General features: G+C 46.1%; 1 protein-coding gene across 1 annotated transcript in view; it reads right to left on the bottom strand.

Moving 5' to 3' along the window:
* Window positions 1–23,119, bottom strand: part of CELSR3 (cadherin EGF LAG seven-pass G-type receptor 3) — a 790,626-nt gene that overhangs the window by 60,461 nt on the left and 707,046 nt on the right. The window contains exons 26-27 of the mRNA XM_085624365.1: window positions 19,020–19,132; window positions 18,412–18,491 (exon numbers count right to left, since the gene is read on the bottom strand). Of these exons, the coding sequence (XP_085480491.1) occupies window positions 18,412–18,491; window positions 19,020–19,132 (193 nt within the window). The remainder of the gene's footprint in view (window positions 1–18,411; window positions 18,492–19,019; window positions 19,133–23,119) is intronic.

Below are 23,119 nucleotides of genomic sequence, written 5' to 3'. Positions count from 1 at the left end.
GAGATTGTGTGGGAAAAACCGACGTAAATGAAAAGAGCCTTAAGGGAGAAAAATATGGAGAGTAGATGGACAGAGGACAACGAGACTGCTGAAGAGAGAACAGCATAACAGAAGGATTCCAATTGAGTGTTGATAAATAGAAAGGAGCAGAAAAGGGGACAGGAACAGAGACAATGTGTTGAAATATACAGAAAAAGAGATGGTGAAGCAGTAAATAATTTAGAGACAGAATTGTGAGACAGACTGAGAATGGAAATCAGCCAAAGAAAAGCGACCATATAGATGGAAAAAGTGACAAAGTAGAAAAAGAAGGCAAAATGAGAAACAGAATGAGAGTAGAGAGACAGGGAAGGAGACCACTAAGGGACACACTGAGAAGACAGATGGAAGGAGGAGAGACAGAAAACGTAAAATAACAGTGGAAAGAACAACATTGAGTTAGAATAGCAAGACTGAATTGGTAAAGACATTGTAAACAGACACAAAAAGGGAGCATGATGACGGCAGGATAAGTAAAAAGAATGAGTAGAGAGATGTAAGAAAAATAGGGATAAGGCAGTGGTAGCACTAAGAAGAATGGTGAGCTAGCTAAGGGCAACAGAATAGGGCTGACATAATGGCACAGGGGTACAATGGAGGCATAGAAAAAACAAAGGGGTACAATGGAGGCATAGAAAAAACCATCAGAGGAGAGAACAGCACTGAGAGGAAACAGGAATGTTTATGAAGTAGAAGTGAAGATTAAAGTTAAAGAAAGAGGGAAAGGTATTGCGGGTGACAAGGGGAATTAGTAGTAGAATTAACTTACTGCTGCCATGCAAGCAACAGACTACAGATGCTAAGAATGACAGTCACTTTTCACATAAAACAATAACTTTAATTTTCAAGCAGGGTCAGCAAAATACAACATGGCATTGACACATCCATAAAGCACTGTTCCTCTTACCACACCATTGACACAGTACACTCTGAGTGCTGTTCACCAGCCACTTGTTTGTCACTTTTCAGATGGCACAGAAATAAACCGCTAGAGACCCTTTCAGCCTCCTCAGTTGAAATCAAAACCTTTATCTGCTCGTTCATTCAATGGCCAATAAGGAACAGGTTGCTGCTGGAGCCTCGATTACTTACACAGATTCCAATAGATAATTCAACTAAAAAACCTGCTTTTGCAATTCACACTCATGATCACTCTTTAACTTGTTCTCGTATGATTAAAATGCACAGTTAAAGCATCCTGAGAAGGTAATGCAAGTTATGTACTCAAGGGACCCAAGTGATGCTTATCTCTAGTCCTGGAAGCCTTGGGACCAATGTGAGATGTGCATGAAGAACAAGTTACTTACATTCGGTAACACCTTATCTGGTAGAGACTCTATCTTGCCACAGATTTGTTACCTTTTAATTTCCTCAGACATCAGACTGGACGATGTTTCGAGAGCAGTACCCCGACGTGGAGGTATGTGGCATTGGTCTGTCCGCCCAGCATCGGCGGCGTCACCCGTGCTGGAAGTGATGTATGCGTTACTTATATAGGCGCCACCTCCGCACTCTGACGTCAGTTACTTTTCATGACTTTCCACGCCAGAAACGCGGAGCCCGGAACTGCACTGGCTCCGGTGTGTCCAAACTAGGGCCAACAAAGGGATCAGCCCTGACCCTAGAGATTAGTCCGCAGAGAGGGGAGGATGGGTGGATTAGTAAGGAATCTGCTGCTATAGTCTCTTCCAGATAAGGCGTTACCGAAGGTAAGTAACTTGTTCCTCTGATAGTGACGTTTAGCTGCAGATTCCTTACCTTTGAATAGATTACCAAGCAATACCATCCCTGGTAGTGGTCGCAGCTTTAGCTCTGGTGGAATGTTAGCCCATAAGCCTTCAGGAGGCTGCTTCTTTGCCAGTGTGTGGCAGATCTTGATGCAGAGAATGACCCATCGAGAGAGGGTCCGTTTCTGCACCACCCGACCTTTCTTGCGCCAACATAACCCATGAAGAGTTGGTCATCCACAAGGAGCTCTTGTGTGTGGTCACGATAGAACGACAACATTTTTTGGGTCCAGACGGTGCAGTCGCTTCTCTTCCTTAGAAGGATGTGGAGGAGCATAGAAGGTGGACAAGGTGACAGATTGTCCCACATGAAATGGTCTTACCACTTTCGGCAGGAAATACACCTTAGTGCAAAGCACAAGTTTGTCTGGGGAAACTGAGAAGAACTGAGGCTTGGAAGATAAAGCCTGCAGCTCACAGAACCCCCCGGGCTGATGGAATCGTCACAAGAAAGGATGTTTTGAAGGGGAGCAGCCTGAGGGAACAATTGTGCAGAGGCTCAAAAGGAGCACACATCAAGAATGTGAAAACCAAGTTTAGGTCCCATTGAGGCATAATGAAAGGGGAAGGGGGAGACAAATGTACAAGACCCTTCAAAAACCTATTTACAATAAGGGACTTGAAATTGAAGGGACATTTAGTCTGGCAGCCACAAGAAGGCAGAAAGAACAGAAAGATAGCCCTTGAGAGTGTCCAGAACAGAGCCCTGCTGGACAAGGGAAAAAATGAATAACAGCACCCCAGAAATGGGCAGAAAGGTGATCAAGTTTGTTTGGATCGACACCATGCCACAATTTCTTTTCAACAGCAGGTGTATACCGTCTTGGTGGAGGGACACCTGGCTGCAAGAATAACGTTACAGACTTCAGGATGAATGTTGAAAGCTGTCAACTGCCGCAGCAGATACCAGACTCTCTGTGCCTAGTCCGGAGCCACAAGGATGACTTGGGCCCGGTCATTACTGATCTTTTTGAGAACTCTGGGCAGTAGTGGTATGGCAGAAAGACTTACAGGATGCCTGAGCTCCATTCGAGACAAAAAGTGCCTCCGAATGGGAGCCGCCTTGGGAACTCCAGCGCACATAACTGCTGACATTGTGAATTCTCTTTGGAGGTGAACAGATCTAACCAAGGCTATCCCCACTGCTGAAAGAGACCTTGCGCCACCTCCGGGTGGAGATGCCACTCGTGATCCGCTAGGCACCGATGGCTGAGTTTGTCTGCCCTGGCGTTCAGGGAAACTGCCAGGTGTTGAACCATCAGCGATATGCCCTGCTGTTCCAGTCACGTCAGAGACGCAAGGTCTCTTGACAAAGGATTCACAACCCCACCTGCACTGTTTATTGCAGTACCACATGGCAGTAGTTTTGTCCGTGAACACCTGTACTAGCCTTCCCTTGATGGAGAGTAGAAAGGCTTTCAATGCCAGTTGGAACACATGGATCTCCAGCATGTAGATGTGGAGTCCAGATTCCACTGGTGACCAGAGTCCTCTGATCTCCACCTCTTCCAGGTGGCTGCCCCATCCCAGGAGTGACACATCTATCACTACTGTGAGATCTGGTTTGGAAAGGGAGAGGGGCCTCTGACCCAATCGCAGTTTGTCAGTCACCACTGCACGTCCTTTGCAGTTCCCTCCGTGATCTGGACTATGTCGGGGAGATTCATATGGTGCTGCACCCACTGGAACTTCAGGTCCCACTGCAGAGCCCATATATGCCATCTGACATGTTTCACCGGCAGGATGCAGGAGGTCATGAGGCCCAGCAGCTTCAGAGTCAGTCTCACCGAACCCCAGGATAGAGGCTGAAACATTGGTATCATAGCCTGAATATCCTTAACTCACAGCTCAGGAGGATAAGCCTGAAACTGCACTGTGTCCAGAACAGCTCTGATGAAAGAGAGTATCTGAGAGGGAGTCAGGTGTGACTTCGGCATGTTGATAGTAAACCCCTACGAATGCAGGAGGTTCGCCATAGTCAGGAGGTGGGAGAAGACAGCCTGGGGTGAGCCAGTCTTCAGCCGACAGTCATCAAGACAGGGGAAGACTGGCACCGCTGATCTATGCAGATGAGCTGCAACAACCTCCATCACCTTGGTGAACACCAAAGGGGAACTGGTAAGGCCAAATGAGAGCACAGTGAACTGAAAATGGCCTACTGTAAACCGCAGGTAGTGCCAATGGGCAGACAGGACTGGTATGTGCAAGTCCACCGCTACCATCCAGTCCCCTGGTTCAGGGCGGACAAGACCAGAGACAATGTGAGCATGTTCAACTTCTCCTTTTTAAGGAAGTAGTTGAGGGCTCGGCGATCTAGGACAGCGTGAAGACTCTTGTCCTTTTTGGGGACAAGAAAGAAGTGGGAATAGCAACCACAGCCTACTTCTGGCACCTGAACCCTCTATATGGCTCCCTTTGCCAAGAGAGCCATGACTTCCTTGTGAAGTTATCCTCCGTCAGCCGGTCATAAGATGGTGGCAAGGAGGGAGGAGTAGTCTTGAAGGGGAGGGAGTAGCCCCTCTGGACGATCTGCAAAACCTACCTGTCCGAATTTATGGAATGCCAGTGGTGGAGATGATGGCAGACCCTGCCACCAACTGGGCACCCATGGTCTTAAAGGGCGAGATTAGGAAGGTTTGGAGGCTGCAGCTGCCAGGGGCGGGGTGGTGGTTGGACCAGACCGCTGGCTACCTGCCCCTTGAGGCCGGTAGGCACTGTGTCCCTTGTCCACGCAGAGGCTGGAAAGGTGTGCAGCGCGGTGGCTGGGATAGGGTTGGTGCAGTTAAAAATCCCTTGGCCATAGCCCGCGAATCCTTCTAGCGCTCCAGCGCCGAGTCTGCCTTGTCCCTGAAGAGGCGGGTGCCATCAAAGGGCATGACCATGAAGGAAGCTTGGACATCCTCCAAAAAGCCAGACGTTCTCAGCCAGGGCCACTATCGACGAAACCGCTCTGCCTAGTGAGTCGGTTGTGTCCAATCCACAGCGTAAAGTGAACTTTGCTGCGTCTCTCCTGTCTGTGATCGCTTGGGAGAAAATGGTCCGGTCCTCCTCCAGGACCTGTGGCAGCACTTGGCAACCATTTCCCACAGCATGTAGGAGTAGCGGCCCAATAAGCATGCGGTGTTCACTCACTGAAATGCAAGGCTGGCAGAAGAAGACATCTTTCCCAAGCTGTCCAGCCTCTTGGATTCCCTGTCCAGGGGAGCAGCAGGAACTGTGCCATGGGAAGTGGAGGCTTGGTCCACCAAGCTCTCTGGGGTAGAGTGTTAGGTGAGGAAATGTGGGTCCCCTTGAGCAGGCGGTGGCAACGGGCAATCACCCTTATGCTGGGTTTGGACCAGGTCTCCCATAAGGACATCTGTAGGGGCTTCATTGAATGGGAGTAGAGGTTCAGAGGAGGAGACTCCCGGTTGCAGCACCTCTGTCAAGATGTTGGTCCTGAATGCCACCGAGGGCAACTGAGGCCAAAGACCTCAGCGGCCCTTCGCACAATAATTGCGTATGTAACTGCCTCCTCCATAGCCACGGTAGGGAGAGAAAGTATGCCGGCATCTGGAGACGCATACAGTCTGCTGGCTTCACACAGTTCCTCACACCAGTCCATAGCCTGATCATAAAGCTGGTATTCTTAAGGGTCCAGTGATCCCTCTCATTCCCCCCAAGGCCTAGCCCTTTGGAATAGGGCTCAGGCTTCAACCTAGGGCATGGGGTCCTGTTAGCCCCAGAATCAGCATCAGTCGGCACGTGTCCATGTCAATTTTAGGGATGACAATGGGGCTGCTGCCTCTGGTGCCAGTGCCTAGTGGTGCCGAGATCATCGGGGCCAGTGCCAGGGAATGTTGGAACAGTACGAGCAGCACTGTCCAGATCCATGACCAAATCCATGGGGGCTCATCAGAGCCGTGGCCGGAGCAGCCGGTATGGAACCAGATGGGGCCCCTCTGACCCTGCGGGCTCGAAGGCACACCACACCGGAGGGGTCAAACAGCTCTAATATGAGACGCATGGCCTCATAACCTCTTTAATTTGAGTGGAGAGTTGCTCCAGCTCTCCTAAAACTGGGGAGGGGCGGAGTCGGCCCAGGAGCAAGTTCCGAGGAACTAGGTCTTGAACGCCGATGTTCCTTCATCACGTCGGCGGACAGACGAGGAGAAGTAGAAGCGCGCTTTGAGTTCTTGTGTGTTTTTTGCCTATTACCTGAATACCCAAATGATTTCGAGTGGAACAAAGAGGACTTTGGACTCCTGGAATGATCCCGGGAACTTCCTCTCGACTGCAACCATGACTTGCCCGCTGCTAGCAGCTTAAGGGACCACTCCCTCGACGCTTTTGGCGACATGGCCTGCCAATCGGAGCACGACTTGGAGTCATGTTCGTGCTCCAGACATCACAAACAAACGGGGTGTGGGTTCGTCACCGACATGACGCGGTGACAGGCATCACAGGGTTTGAAACCTGTTTTCCTCAATGACATCCTCGACACATCAGGAGGAAAAAAAACTCAAAAGAAGTCGACAAAATGTCGCAAACATTCTGTCAAAAACTGACAGAGGGGTAGCTCTACTCTCTAATCAGTGCTGGCTGATGCGGAAAGAAAAGAACGGACATCAGCGTGCGGAGATGGCGCCTATATAGGTAATGCGGACATCACTTCCAGGGTGGACAAGGCCGACAATGACACGTAGAGCTGACGCCACCTACTGAAGTGCATGGGTACTGCTCACGAAAAATCTTCCGGATCCAGTCTGACGCCTGAGGAAATTCAAAGGTAAGGAATCTGCGGCTAGAAGTTGCTATCAGATATTGATTTTTATTGCTAAAGCTTATCCCCTTTCCTTCAGACTCACTGGAAGATTTCCATTGCACATCCCTTTTATATTAAGGTATGGCTAGTAGTGGATCTAATAGGGGTGCGACAGAGTACAGATGATAAATAAAACAAAATTAAATTGCATGCATTTAATCAATAGTTTTGCACATCATTCTGTGTATCCTTTTTCTTTAACTAGTGCAGGGCCTGTGCAGGGTCATGATCTAGGAAGTGGATGTCAGAGATGGTTTAAGTGCAATGTTTTGGAGACTAGGCTACTTCTAGGAGGCAAGAGAGGTCCTCACATTAAGATTCAGATAGGTGCTCACAGGCCAAAGTGCCCATGAGGTCAGGGGTGCTGCAAGGGGGAACAAGATGTGGACATCTGAGAGTAGGTGTGAGAGTGGGTTAGTGATGGGTGGGGTAAAGAGTGGGAACAAGTGGTAGTGATAAATGGAGGCTAGTGGATACGGTTAGGTGTGGTGTGTATAGGGCAGGAGTGGTGAATGAGATGTTGCAGAGGTGGGAAGTGGGTAACTGTCTGGTGAGTGCGGGGTGTGATAGTAGTGTTCAGGGGAAAAAGGAGAGTAACAAGTGGGGCTAGAGGAGAAGTGATGGAGGTGGGAGCACGGGCATAAGGGTGGGTGAATAATAAGGAAGGGTCAGACTTATGGGTGAGTGCGTAGTGACTGATGTATTAGTAGTGGTGGTGGTTTTGGACAATGAGGTGGTATGTGCTGCTATTGACTGGGGGAAGATATGACATAAATGGGCGGACCTCTGGTGTTTCCGCACCAGCTGCCTATTGCTAGAAGGCGCGCTCGGGTTTTTTCTTCTCAGAGATGATGTGATATTCAACAACTGAGGGAATCTGGCATGGTGTCTGGGTAAGTGATAGCACAGTACACTCTTTCAGCCTCTGGCATGTTATCGACCCCTATTACCATTCCAGTCCCTGTCACTCACCCAACTCCTGTCACAATAACATCTTTATCGTCCTGTCCATCTCTGTCACTGGTAAGCCCTGAATTTCCTGATCTCAGAAACCTCACATGATCTATAATGGTATAGTGATGAATAGCACCACCTTTTCTATGATCTAATATTGCTGAGTTGATCTATCCCCATCGCTCTGCATTGCAAGGACCAAAATGGGAGCACTATGACTCTGCCATGTAATGCAAGTTCAGGAATTACATTACGTGAGTGATCAGATCTGAATGCACTCACATGATAATTCACAGTTCCGTGACTGGATAACAGCCAGCTAGCCATCATTAGCTTGTGACACTTCTTGCACATCATATGTGTGCAAGCTCAGATTTCTGAGTCTGAGAGTCTGGAGCATTCATGCATATGATATTGAGGGGAATGAGGGGGGCACTCCTAGACCGAGGCCAGTCAACTTGCATGCTCATTCTCAATCTACATGACTGAGTCCTACATCTAACTCCAGAAGGGATGTCAAAACTGAGCTTTCATATACACTGCACTACACGCTCAGGAGTTTGAGCATGCTGCACATGCTATGTGGGGGGTGGGGGAGGGGGGCATGTCCAGGCCAGTTTTGATCCACATCTTGTACATGTACAGTTAATCTCATGAGCATGCTGCACATGCTATGTGGGGGGTGGGGGAGGGGAGCATGTCCAGGCCAGTTTTGGTCCACATCTTGTACATGTACAGTTAATCTCAGATTTATGAGTTTGGAAGTCGACACGCAGAGGACTGGTAGGTCAGACTCAGTCGTTGAAGGGTGCAGGCACTTGTCAATCCGCATCATTAACATTTCCTCTGAAAACCAAATCCAGAAGTAATCCTAAACCTGAGATTTCCTATATCCTGCAATGTTAATCATAGCAGTGTGAGCATGCCTGGATATGATGTGCAAGGAATGTTTTACATAAACGTGGTCTTGTTAGAATACTAAACTCAGATTTCCTGTGGACTGACCTATAATGCTCGAATATCTCAGCATGCATACTCAGGGCGTGGATGAGAAATCTCTGGGGAGCACAGGAGCTTAACTTACTTTGAACTTAAAATGTTCCTGTCAGCAGGTGCACTGTAGAGTTTCCAATACAAGGATGAGATGAAGGAAATATTTTACATTTCAGATGGTTCGGTGTACTTATGTTAAGACTGTCTGGAAAGTTGGGCTGTACCATTGTTTCATGCAGGCCTCTGTTATTGTGCATAACTTTCAATAAGAAATATGAGACTTGTGTTTCACTGTTATTGATGTTTGTGTCGGGCAATATATGTGGAAAAGTTATTGGGAATGCTGTTTTTACCCAACTTCTTCATAATTATGTTTCATAGAGAAGCACCAAAACATGAGGTATTGAGGCTTCACTTCTTCTGCACTATTTGACAGTATCTCCAGCCATGTCGGCATGTGTTAGTGTGTGACTGTGTCTGTATGTGTCTGTGTGTAAGTGTGTGAGTTGGGGAAAGGACTTTGTATGTGCCCATCCAAACAGAAGTATCTTTATCAGTGACCCTTAGCATATGGAGACAGGGGCCAGCTATCTGGGACCATCTCTGACTTGATGAGGTGTACCCATGGCTCACCTCAATGAAGGAAATTGTTATCATACTGTTGGCGTTCAAAGAGCACCATATCCAGGATGGCTCTGATGCAGGGGTGCCTTTGTGAAGAAGTCAGGTGTGCTTTTGTAAAGGAGTCAGGTGTGACTTTGTCACGTTGATGGAAAAGCCCAATGATGTCAGCAGGTCAGCCATCGTCTGGATGTGGCTTACAACTGTTTGAGGTGAATTGTCTTCAGTAGCCTGTCATCATGGTATGGAAAGACTAGTATTCCCAACCATCGCAGAAGAACAGCAACTACCACCATCACCTTTGTGAACACCCAAGGTGCACTGTTAGGGTCAAGAGGGAGCCTAGAGAACAAGAAGTGCTCCCGGCCCGCGTGGAACCTCAGGTAATGCATGTGGTACTGCATATCAGGAATGTCAAAATATGCATCCTGTAAGTCCAGCTCTACCATTTTATCTCCTGGATCCAGGGCAGGCAGGAATTGGGTTAGGGTGAGCATTTTAAACCTGTCCTTCAGGAGAAAGAATTTCAGAGGGCAAAGGTCTAGGATATGGCAACGGCTGCCATCCTTGTTTGGCACCAGAAAGCAACAGGAGTAGCAACCAGTCCCAACCTCTGATATTGGCACCCTCCCTATTGTGCCAGGGGCCAAGAGAGCCTGAATCTATCTGCAGAGTATGGAAGTGGTCCTCCTGGAGGTGCTCCGGTGTAAATGGCATGTCCAGCAGGTAGGACAGAAAGGGTAGGAAGTATTTGTGGTTCACGACCAATTGGTTTGATGTGATGCTCTGCCATCAGGGAAGGTGAACACTATCTCCTACCGGGCGACCGTATGCCACCAAGGATAAATTAAAGAAGTTTTGAGGTGGATGCAGGTGTTTGGGTTGCAGTTTAAGTTGTAGGTTGCCTCTGGGGGCCTGATCGTTGGCGGCTGGCTCCCTACCCTCCCTCCCGAAAGGATTAGGAATGCCTGCTGCTACTGAGGTACGTACTGACCATTCCTCTAATGATATCCCCTTCCAAAGCCTCAATCGTGGTGCTGTTGCTGGCGGACTACCACGCTTGCTGAGCTAGGCTCAGAGTGCGAGCTGTTGCCTTTCTCTCTTCAAACCACTCAAGGAGAAAGTCAGTCTTTGCTCTGAAAAGTTTAGAACCGTCAAAGGGAATGTCCTTAAAGGACTGCTACACATCTGATAAAAAGTCAGTGGAGCGAATCCGGGTTTGGCGCCTAAGCACTACACAGGTTCTTGCTGTCCTACCAAAACAGTCGTGTTCAGGCCGGAACAGATAGTGTATTTTGCCGCATCTTGACCGTCAAGGAGTAGACATTGGAGGTTTGGCCTAATTTCCTCCGGGTCAGCTGGCAAGATGTCCACCACCCTCTCCCACAACAAGTGTGAATGCCATGCCAGGAGTCACAAAGTATTTATCAAAGGTAGGGCAAGACTAGCACTGGAAAAGACTTGTTTTGCAAAGTTGTCCATCCTCTTATATTCCTGAAATTCATGAGAGGTGGTGGGGAAGGAATTAGGATTTCAGTGGCTGGAGGATGCCTATACCACCAAGATCTCCAGGGTGTGATGTTGGAATAGAAAATCAGGAGCAGGCCTATGTCCTCTTGTCACTTGCCTGTTTACCGGAGGGTAAGGTCCTGGTTTTTCCCAGGTGCCCATCTGTACGTCAACCAACGCCTCATAAAAAGTTACTATGGGTTCTTGAGTAGTAGCTGCAGGGTTAAGGACGTCTGTTAGCACATTGAATTTGACCTCCTGCTTTGATAGGGTGAGGTCCAAGACTTCCGCTGCCCTTCTGATCACTTTGACAAAGGATGCAGTCTTCGAAAACCATGGAATTTGGTTAGGATAAGTTAATGTCAGGGGATGTGTCCCAATCCCTGACGTACTGCTGGTCCTCAAAAACGTTGCCTTCCAAAAAATCCTTATCATTATTCTGCTTGCAGTAATAGTGGATATCTGGGTCAAAGCAGGAATAATGGCGTACAGCCAGTGTAAGGGGTTGTGCTATTGAATCTGATAAGACTACTGGATCTAGGTCTAGCATCAGAGATGAGGTTTCGGCGGGTGGCATCAGTTGCGGCACCGCGGACGGCCTCGGACATTACACCTGGGCTGGAACTGGTGTTCTCTTTCTCAAAGGTGAAAGGTCAAGTGAAGCAATCAAGTGTCAAGGAAGATCTAGCGTCAGGCTTCTGACGCAGAGCCGCACAACATTACCAGTCCACATGCTGGAAAGTTTCCGTATCTAGTCTACACAAGGTGAGGAATCTGCAGTTAGAAGTCTCTATCAGAAAAGGCCTTTATACCTGTGTCACTGGAGTGAAATTTACTGGGCAAATTGTGTAACGTTTTGCGCTTAGTACTTAACTCACCCCTGGCCTGCATGGAATGTGGTTAGTGCCGGAAGGGGCGTAATACTTGGTGTGGATGGTACATAATATGAAGGCCTGTGCGTTTCATTTTGGAAGCCCAGAACCTGGAGAGGCTGTTGAATGTGAGGACTGCAACACCACAGGAGATGTGGATCGCTGACATTCCTGAGGGCTGAGTGGGAACACACACACTAAAGGAAGGGGAGCAGAGCATCCTCTGTACACATCAAAGATCTCTTTGATTCCAGGAAGATTTACTTGTTAGTGGGGTGGGCCTGGCTCATTGTTAGGAAGATGGCTAGATTGATAAGGTTTGCTCTGTGCACCAGTGAATCTTGAAAGAGAGAAAGGATTAGGCCTTTGAACCATTTACAGTGGAAGCTGATATCTACGTGTGATCTCCCATGTATTGTGTTGTAATTGCATTTATATAGTGCTTACTACCCCTGACGAGGCATCAAAGCGCTTTTTTGGCAAGTAGCGTGCTACTCCAGAACCCAGAAAGGATTAATGTTGAATTAGTATAGTGAAATATGAAAGTAATTTGAGTGGTGGATAGGTTAGTCAGTTATTTGGATTCAGAAGGATACGGGAAGGATAGAAGAGGGCAAAAAGGTTTGTATTTATATACCGCTTGTTACCTCTGATGTAGTGTTGACGGTCTTTTTTGGTGAGTAGCACGCTACTCCGGAACCGATAAAGGATTAGTGGTGAATTAGTATAGTGAAATATGAAAGTAATTTGAGTGGTGGATATTAGGCAGTTAATTGGAGTGAGAAGGGTAGAGGAGGGATAGAAGAGGGAAAGAGGTTTGCATTTATATAACGCATGCTACCCCTGAAGGGGTGTCGGAGCACTATTTTGGCGAGTAGCATTCTACTCTGGAACCCATAAAGGATTAGTGGTGAATTAGTATAGTGAAATATGAAAGTAATTTGAGTGGTGGCGATGTTAGTCAGTTATTTGGATTGAGAGGGGTAGGGAAAGGATAGAAGCGGGGAAAACGTTTGCATTTATATAGAGCTTGTTACCCCTGATGGGGTGTTGAAGGTCTTTTTTAGCTAGTAGCCTGCTACTCCGGAACCCATAAAGGATTACTGTTGAAAATTAGTATAGTGAAATATGAATGTAATTTGAGTGGTGGATATGTAAGTCAGTTATTTGGATTGAGAAGGGTAGTAGAGGGATAGAAGAGGGACAAAGGTTTGCATATATATAGCGCTTGTTACCCCTGATGGGGTGTTGAAGCGCTTTTTCGGTGAGTAGCACTCTACTCTGGAACCCATAAAATTAGTGGTGAATTATTATAGTGAAATATGAAATTTGAGAAGTGGACATGTTAGTCTGTTATTTTGATTGAAAAGGACAGTGGAGGGATAGAAGAGTTAAGGATTTAAACTTTTTGTTTGTTTGTTTGTTTGTTTTGGAGGTCATAGCAGTAGGAGAAGGCTTGGGATGAGTAAAAAGGGATGTGAAGCAGAAGAGTCAGAGGGAAGAGTTTAGAAAGGCTTGTTTGGGGGATCAGTATAGTAAAATAGGTGGCAGATAATACAATGAGGAGTAGAGTTGGGGAGATGTTTTGTGGGTCAATCAGATTGGAGCCACTCCTGCTGTGGCAAACTGTCCCTACGACAGAGAACAGGGCAGAGGAGTGAGCACTTCAAAGGAGATGATGCCCACAATCCAAATTTCAGAGGGTCAGACACTAATTCACATATGTGTCTGGATCTGGATTGTAAAGGTAGGAGCCCGAGTCCTACACCTTGTTCATCATCACTGTTAATCAAGAGAAACAAGGTCACCAAGACCTGCTGCACCCAGGACTGGCAACCAGTAAGGAGATGGGGAGAGCCGAAAGGGATCTTGGTGACTGGTTTCCAGGGAGCAGAGTGTGAGGAGCCCAGTGTAGTAGGGACCGGTGCTTTTAAAGCCACCCGCTCTCTGGTGGAAGTCGGTAACCCCCATTAGGACTACCGTAAAGTTGCAGGCTGTCTCTCGCTGCAGCAAACACCGTTGATGGCATTCTGAGAGGGGGGCCAGTAGGACTATTGGTGCTGTTGCCTGTTGCTGCTGAACCTGCTGGAGCCGTCACCCATTGCAGCAGACTATTGGGGCTGTCTTCCCTGAACCTGAGTTGCCCAGAGCATCGGACCTGTTTGGGGCTGTCGCCTGTTCTTGTGATCTCCGTATGCCAGGAGGGGGCCACTAGAACTATTGGAGCTATCGACCATGTCAGAGGAGTCCCCGTACCTAGAGGAGGGACTCGGAAGCAAGGTGAGAAGCCGACCTGCAGCATTGCCACTGCTCCATCAAATTACCAGCGGAAACCGTGAAGAAGCCACTGCACTGAGAAGCCATCTCCGCCTGCTGACTGTAGGAGAATGAGGTGTGAGCTGCTCTGTGCCGGAACACGGGAAGCCGTGCCCCAGCTCCTAAACTCTTCTGAAGGTCATGGGTGAGTAAGTCTGGAAGCAGGGCCACAGGCCCTTTGGGAGACTTGCATGACCTAGGTGAATTAGCAACAAAAGAGCAGAAACTTTCAAGGCCAAAGCCAAACTTTGATACACATCACACGTGCTGGCAGCACCTGTGGGATCACCTCCAAAGATTCTCCAGAGACATGTTGGTTAGTGTGGGGAGGGGGCTAAGGACCCCAAGGGGTGGGGTGGGTTGAGGAGGGGTGGGGAGTAGGGGGGCTTTGAACATGGTCATGGCACTAGCCTGAGGCATTCTGTGTGACCTATATATTGTGCTGAGTTTGTGTGCAGAATAAATACTGCTTTTCTTTCCAAAAGAAAGTATTGGCGTGGAGAGTGATATTATTGGGGTGACTGTGGGTATTTTAAGTTATAAGCCTACGTATACCTTGCCCCTAAAAAGCCTTGCTGGAGCCGCACAGCCAATGAGAGTCTGGTGCTAAAGGGGTAGCACTTGGCTCAGTTACTTTGGGCCCATAGTGAGGCATAAAAGTCCACCACCCACACGGTTGGGCCCAATGACCCCTGTTTGCCCCATGGCCCTCTCAAAATGGTCCTAGCAATGTGGTGCTGAGGCAAGAACTGCCACTGTACTCTGACTAGCCCTCATAGCAGTGGTCCCCTCAGGGAGCAGTTGAACCGAACCCTGAAACATAGGAGATCTTCATCTTTATTGATGTAATTTCAGAGGTGGAAGTGGACTGCAAATCATCTGAAGGATGCACAGTAGAGATCAACCACCATCTAATGAACCACTGAAGACCATGTTATTAAGATTCTCTGTTGACCGATATGTAACAAAAGTCCACTGAGACTTAGACTGAACCAAATGCTCTATCTTATCCTCTCTCAAAGTGCCATGCAGTGAATCATCTCCAGTACTCAGCCCAAGAGCCAACTTGGAAAAGCCTGCATCTGGTGAGGGAAGAATCTTATCTTTGTGTTGCCTTTATCAGAAGCTTCAGTAAAGTAAATTTGGGAAGTACGGGCAATAATCAGTGAAACCCAGGAGGCAAATGGGGCATGAGAGGAGAAATAGAGGAAGGAAGTGGTTGGGGTCTTGTGACTGAGAATATATTTTGAGCTGATCCTGCTAATTTCTTCCAATTGACTCACCCAGTATGGGTGGTGTCCTCAGACTTTAGTTTTGGTGTTTTAACTCTGGAACTGCATGAGCCATTCAACCAGGGGCGGCCCCTCCGCTAAGGCAGAGGAGCGTTGCCCCACTGCTCTCTGAGCAGTGAAAAAAATAAACTGATAATAATGCAACGTTATTATCATTTTATTTTTCCTGCTGCAGTGGCTCAGTTGTTTCTTGTGTGCGGGGCTGGGCTCTGTGATGTCACAGCACTGCAGGGGGAGGAGTGGTGGCACTCCAAGTGCACATGACAGTTTGGCCGACCGTCTCGGGCCAGCCAAACAGTCATGCGCACTTGGCATGTTCTCCACCCAAGCTGTATTACAGCCTGGGTGGAGAACATGCCCAGACTCCCAGTCCCTGCCTGTGCGCCAAACCACAGTGCTCAGACCAATCACAATGCTGCATTGCAGTGTTGTGATTGGCTTAGGGGAGCCTATGAGCTCGGGTGCTTCCTGCTGCCAAGAATCCAGACAGGAAGAAGACAAGGAGATGAAGACGACAGAGAAGAGGCGGCGGCCAGCCGGGCGTAGCCAGGTATGTGTTTATTTTATTCTTTTCATTTTCCCCATCTCCCTCCCCCACACCCCACCACCCCCGTCCAGTAGCAGCCGCTACTGCATTCAACCACTTGGAACCCTCCTTTGTGATCAATTCCTTGTGCACTTTAGAGCAGCCTCAAACCCTGTTAAGCCACGAAGCATCCCTGAGTGTGGAATAGCACAGTTATAGGTTTTCTGGATACCTTTACCTTGCTACCTTTACAATGACTCAGGCAACAAAGAGTGTAATCCCCAGTGACAGAAGGCGAAGTGCTCACCCTGAGACAAGGCCCAGTGACAGACGGTCAAAACAGTGAATGTCCAGTGTTCGGCTGCATGGGTTAGTGTAAGCCCAAATATAGGGGACCCGCTTGCACTTCCCACTAGCCAAGAAACTATGTCCTGTCAGCAACATTCTTCGTGCAGGACAGCAGCAAACTCCAGATGCTTTCCATGAAGTCAACATTTAAAGGCATCTGTCACGTGACGAAATTGTGTTTCAAAATCATGCTATGAAAGAGACTCGGAGGACACCGGAATAGAGCAAATGCTGTGGCATAGCTATCCCATACAGAACTGCTGATTATTCATAGAATGCCAAAGAGTCCTGGGAAGAACAAGGAATGAAGGAAAGTTTACTTATTTGTAATCTTGTTTGTCCATTATGGGAATTTCACTTAAATCCAACAATGTACCTACTATTTCCACAATGGAGTGCTAAAATTACTAGTGAGGGGGGGTTCCTTCTCATCTGTGGCAGACTTGCCTGTTAAACTCTAAATAACCCCCTTTGTCTTTTGAACACTCAGACATTCTGTTTAAGTAGAATTCAGCGTCTCTTCTGATGGAAACACTTTGTGCCTTTCAGGTGTCTACAGTCGCTCCTAGATAATGATTTGAACCAGAGTAGATATCGGCTTGGAGAGTGATGTGCAATCTAGGTTTTGAAGGAAAGAGGCTGTTGGGTGGAAGAGTCACAATGCTTTCTGAAAGCAGGAGACTTCATCAGCCAATAGTCTAAGTAAGGATATGAAGATATTTTGTTTATAGCTGCATTGCTAAGATTGCCATGCATTTGGTCAAAACATGTGAGACAGCCATCAGGCAGGGAAGAACATTATGCTGGAAATGGCCCTCTTCTACCAGAAAACAGAAGAATATTTTGTGGTTTTGCACAGGTTTAATGTGAGAAAAATGCCTCTCAAAGGGCACACTTTTCATCTCCCTTAGTGTAGTAGGGAATATGTTTGGTGCAGGGCCAACGTTCTATCGTTGCCACATCTAATCCATGTATTTGGTCTCTTTAGATGGGTCTCAATTTCTGCAAGGTCCTTTGTTTTGAACCATACAGTAACATGCATATATTTCTATTGCTTTTTGATAAATTGGGACTAATTCAATTGCTTGTTTTTCAAGGATTTTAATTCCTTTTCTTAGTTATAACTTTCGGACATATGACCCCTTTTATGGTAGACTAGCCATCTATCTTTTGCTATTATTTTCTGGTCCTGATTATAAATTGAAATACTTTCCCCTGCTGATATGGTAATCGGGAGAAGGGTAAGATGGGAGTCATTTTATTTCTCAAGCCGGAGTCTTTCCTGCTGCAGAGGTATGCTGACCACCCAGTCTTCTTGCCGGCTTATGTTGAGGACAGGATTGTTTTTTTGGGCTGTTTGCTTCCATCCAATTGGCATGCAATAAGGGGCACTTGGACGTACCAGTGTCACAATATTATCTCCATTACGGAGCTGCTAAGGAGTTACCTCCTGGACACTTGCTTCTAGTGCTCTCACTTTGGACTCAGTGTTTTCCCTTCGCACACAGCACTGCTAAGCAATTTATATCACATGAGAAGAATTAATACATCTATCGAGAAGTAAGCAGACGCTCAAAGAGAAACATGCTTCAAAAAAGAGGATGTCAGAAATGAGGTGGAGCAGAAATAAAAATGAAAGGAGTGTGCAAAGAGATAGCAAGAAATGAAAGTACTGAGAATGGAAAAATTAAGAAAGCGGGAGAACGGTCTGCTTCACATTTTTAAACCACAATAAAGATGCCAACGAAGGAGTGGCTTCTGGGAACACTGGGTTGCTGTTAACAGTCACAGAAGGATTCTAGTTGGACTTCATCTGTCTTATAAATGGATGCTTGATAACAACAATCTACAGCCCAGCTGCCCCAACTCCTTGACTCTGAAAGCAGGAATTCATCAATCGATGTCTTCAGCGTCCATTGAGGTGCCACTGGATGACCAGCAGAAGCTGCTCCTCTCAGAGAAGATCAGAAGTGGGACAAGATGCTACTGCTGATCTGCTGTTAGCACAACAGCAAGAGGAGTCAGGTCTCACAAAGTGTGGCGAGACTTGGCTTTCATTAGAGCTCTACACAAACATTGGTTAACACTCAGAGAGGAACACTTGGGTAAATAAGGTAAATCGGATGCATCATTATTTTCCCTTAACACATGACACGGCCCATAATGTGCCAGTTTCCCAGATCTGTGTTGCTTTTTCACAGCAACATTTAAAATGACCAGTCCCTGTATTGCTTTCATAGGTCTAACAATAGTAAGTGAATGTGATGAAATATGATTGTAGGTGATTCCAGTAAAGAAGTAACAAAAACCTGTAAAACAGAGATGATTTCAGGTAAAGATCTACACTTACAGAACAGATTTTTTCTTTGTTTCTTTCTGGCCTGGGGAGCACAGCAGTTTAGCCACCATGAGGAACATCACTCCGTTTATCTAATGGAATAGGGAGGAAGTAAACAATTCACTATTAGTTCCACTTTATATAGGTATTCTGACATTTCCTGTCATTTGTTAAAAGTGGAGAGTAGATGAAGAATAGTTAACCAAACATTTAAACAACTAAATTATATAATGTAAGCATGAATTAGCTGGCAGAGCCCACATGGCCACTGTATGATGTGTGGCTTTAACAGCAATCTCGTTAATGCATAACTGTAATACAAAATGCTAAGGACCTTCTTAATGTTCAAACATCATTAACTAGGTCATGTATCGATCTTGCAGTCTATCAAGGCTCCATTAAATCAGTCAGATGTTACCAAGTCAGAAATGTCAGTAATTTGTAACATGTCTATTGTCACAGTACATAGTTAACTGATTGTAATACAAAACTTAAAACCAAAGTTAGTAAGAGCAAACTAAAACGAGAACAAAAACTAAAAACAAAAGCAGAAAAAGGAGTGAGCTCTCCAAGGCTGTGAGCAAGAGATCATTGTTGCTCAATGAAAATACAGCATTTACCACAATAACCAGAGCAATGGGACCAGCAAAGCTCCAAAGCAGCTTGTCGTGGACAGAAATCCAGCAGAAGTCTGGGTTGCCATAGCCTTCTGGATCCAATCCCACCGCCAAACCTTATACAAAAGGAAGAAAAACATCAGCACTTGTGACAAAGCTGCGACTGAGTTTAAACCAAACCTCTGGATGCACAGGAGACTCTACTGAAGTCCTGCAATTCCAACAAGGCTGCTATAAAGTTTTACCATCCTGTTTACGTAATTTCACATTTCTACAATAATAATTCAAGGATATTTAAGGTAATATGTCAACAAGATGTGCAAATATTTGTAGGTATTATAACTCTCATTATAAATCCCTCCAACTTTTCTCATAATTGTCTTCGCTGTGGGATAGGGAAAGTTGTATTACTGTGCCTTTTCTTATAGTACTCAAATGTAAGTGTACTCCTCTGGCTCATAGTTCTTAGAATATTTCTTACCTGATCAAAGGAAAAAGCAGGACAATATTTCATGTTACCTCAATCAGACAAACAAACGTAACTTATCCAAAACAATACTCTCCAGCTATGAGACCCCACCCAAATTCACATTGCATAGCAATTTTTTACCCCGTGGAGTCAAAGTATTCTAAGCAAGGTCCTATGCCGCATAACATGTGACCTTGTTCAAAAGGTGGATGTAAAAGTATAACTGGAAGATGGGAAAGGAAAAGTTACTTACCTGTACTCATAGGGCATGATTTTGAGTATGGCGGTCTGCTGCATTACGACTTCAAAAGGTGTTGCAGCGGAGGACCACCGGCTGCACGAGGAAACAGTTGTTCCCTGGCGGTGACAGAGCTGGCCTACAATGTAATATACTGAGCGTGATCAGCGGAGTCCCGCTCAGCATATTATGAGTTCTGCCACCGCAATTTCATGGCGAAAGCCCTACAGGGCCCCCATGCCCTCCGCCATGGGGATAAATTCAGGGCGGCACAACAGGTGACCCCCCTGTCTGTATCCCCCAAAGTTCCAGCACGGCATGGACATCACCATCCATGCTGGAACATTTTTGCCGTTCCTATTGTGGTGCCTGTTTTCCAGGCACCGCCATGAGAAAGGCGAAGGACTGTCTGCCTTACATGAGTTCAACTTGTAATAAGGCAGGCAGTACTTGCGTGGTTTTTGCGCAGATTTGTCGGCGGACAGCCGGCACAACTGTTCCAAAATCGTAATTAGGCTCTTCCAGGGGAATCTTCATCATAGCCATAAGCACTGAAAAGTTCTGTCCATACACTGCATCCCGGAGTCCTTATGACGATGAGAATTCCCCTGTAACAGTAAAAGGATTACAGGTAAGCAACTATTACTTGTCTACGGGGATCCTCCTCAATAGTCATAAGCACTGAATAGAATAACACACCCATCCCACAAAAGAGGCGGACAAAAAAGAAAACAGCTTCAACCACCACCTGATAAGGTTCCCTAGGGAAGTTTTCCTGTTGGAAGATAGGATGGCCTGAAGGCTGTGCTCCAGGACTAGTTGCATTTCAAAGGAGGCCTCTCCTTTAACAGGCAGAGGCAGCTACCACCAAGGCATGTTTCCTCTCTTGTACAGCTAGCCTGTCTGGCTCCAATCACAGTGGGACACTTTTGACATTACAGTGAACGATCTGCTGGAGCTTTACATATAACACTTGGGGTGCACCTCAAAGGGGCAATGACAAGATACCAAAACAAACTCTTGTATATTCCCAGTCTGGGTATTGCAAAACCAGCTTTTGTTGCACCAGACTGCTGTCTCTGAGCTTCTGAGGGATACAAGGACTGCCTCAAACTGTATTTTGTAGTTAGTTGTAGGAGGACACTAGGATTACCATAGTACACCCCCCCCCCACACACACCCAGACCTCAAAGCCTATGTTTAGTGTTGCTAAAGACGTCTGCCACCTTGCAAATGCACAAAGTGGGTAGGGTTAGCCCCAGGAACCTGTGCCCCATTGGTTAGGGTGTCCCCAGGGGTCATTCCCACCCACTAGCTCATGCCTGGTAAAAATGTAGCACCTCCTGGCACGCACCCAATTCAGATCACTGCTGGATCTGCTGTCTGAGACCTGAGAAGAGCCTTGAAGACTGGACCTGCTCTCCCTCTTGTACCCAGGATAAAGACGCTGACTCCAATGCTCATAAGGCTGACCTACTGCTAAAGGTACTGGGACACAACAAGCTACAAGAGGCCATTTCTTCAGCGTCCAAATGGCAACTGGAGCAAGACCGGACCCTGCTATGACCTCTGTCTGCCACTATGCGAGTTTCTAAGTGCCTGAGTTCCTGGGGAGCTTTAGAAGTGTACCCCTGTGGTCAGTTGGTACTTAAACGAATAAAGTCACAACGTAAAATCTTTGACCAGGACAAACCTGGTTAGTAAATCTGACTTACACTCCCTTGTGGTCAGCATGGATTTGCGTCTAGGTCCTGTTTTACCATAACTATTAACTACTGTTGGAACTTTGTACTTCTTAGCACAATTTTTTGCCTAACCCTTTAAAAATTCATCATTCTGGTTCCTCCTATTGGATTTTTGTCATTGTGGTTTCATTTTGTATAATGAATTAAAATTTATTTTTTTAATTTGTTTTGCGATTTTTATTGTTTGACATTTTAACATTATTACTGTTGTAATACCACATAAATATTTTACACATTTCATCTAAGGTTACGCTGGACTGCTTTGTGCCAAGCTACCTGAGGGTTAGGCACAGTTTGATTCAAAAACATTTATGGTTCACCCTGGCAAGGATTGTGATTACTATTTGATGTGGGTTCTTATCCCCCCTCAAGTAATACCCCAATTTCTTACATTGCCTAATTGGCAATCCACCCTAGAGTCCACATCCAGGCAATAGTGTCTTGTGAATGCTTGTGTAGCTCCCCAGGTGGCAGCTTCACAACTATATCTGAAATGGGAACAATCCTCAAACGGGCCACTGTTGTGGCTTTTCTTTTGTGGAATGTGCTTCAGGTTTAACAGGAAGAGGCTTGTGAGCCAGTTAGTAAAATAGTTATATTCAAGACACTATCCATCTAGAGATGGATTATTTTGTTGTGGGTAAACCTGTTTTGCCGTGTCATACTTTGCAAATTTTTTATCTGATTTTCTTGTTTCCTTTGTTTTACCTAAATAGAATTGTAATCTCTTTTCTTATCAAATGTAGGAAGAGCTCTCTGCCAGATGGATGTGAGGAAAAAGAAGTAGATAAAAAAGCCTGACTGAATTTGGATTTATTTACAGATGCATTGAAACCTGCCTTTTGCACAGAGGCATAAATATATATTATAATAGAAATATATAAATATTATATTAAACAAAGAACAAATAAAAACAAAAGAAAGTCCACTACTTGGCCACGTAAGTTCTTTCACAGCCCATCTAAGGCATACAGATGTTTGTGTGGGTGCCAAGAGAATATTTTCATTCCAGTGCGTATATATCAAGCATTTTTCTTGTGCGTTCAAACTTTTCTTGAGAAATCTTCATGTTCTCTTGCTTATTTCTCCTGAGATATCATTCATCAGGAAGTAATTACAGTCCTCATCACTATGCAAAAAGTAAACCTTTAAAGGTGTATCCTCTGACCTTAGTGTAGAGAGGGCAATTCAGCAAGAAGTGGCTTGGATCTTCAATTTTCCCACAGGGGCAAGTATCAAGGATCACTTGCTTCCTTTTCTTTAGAGTCAGCAGGCCACTGTGCTAGTGCAAAAGGTCTCTGGGCATCCAGAGAGATCAAAGAGGACGACTTGGCTACTGGACAAAAGATCTGAAGCGTTTTTGGTTTTCTTTCAAATTCTAATAAGTTCTTGTCTTTCTCATCTGTTTTGCGGACACTTTTATAGCAGGATTTACCAATGGTGTCTTAGGCTTTTATCCTCTTGATCCCACAAGTCATGAAGTTTGATTTGTCGCTAATTTTGAAGTATACTTTCCAGGCTTTATCGACCCTGATTTTCTCCTGCTACTTTTAGCCTCTTCATTCCATATTTTATTGGAGCTATTTTGCATCTTCTGTAAATTGAGGAAAAGCTGACAACTGTTTCCAGGGCCACCGTAAGGAAACTGGTC

Source organism: Triturus cristatus, chromosome 9, assembly GCF_964204655.1.
Source record: "Triturus cristatus chromosome 9, aTriCri1.1, whole genome shotgun sequence".
In the NCBI taxonomy this organism is placed as follows: Eukaryota; Metazoa; Chordata; class Amphibia; order Caudata; family Salamandridae; genus Triturus; species Triturus cristatus.
This window is presented reverse-complemented; position numbering and strand designations above follow the sequence as displayed.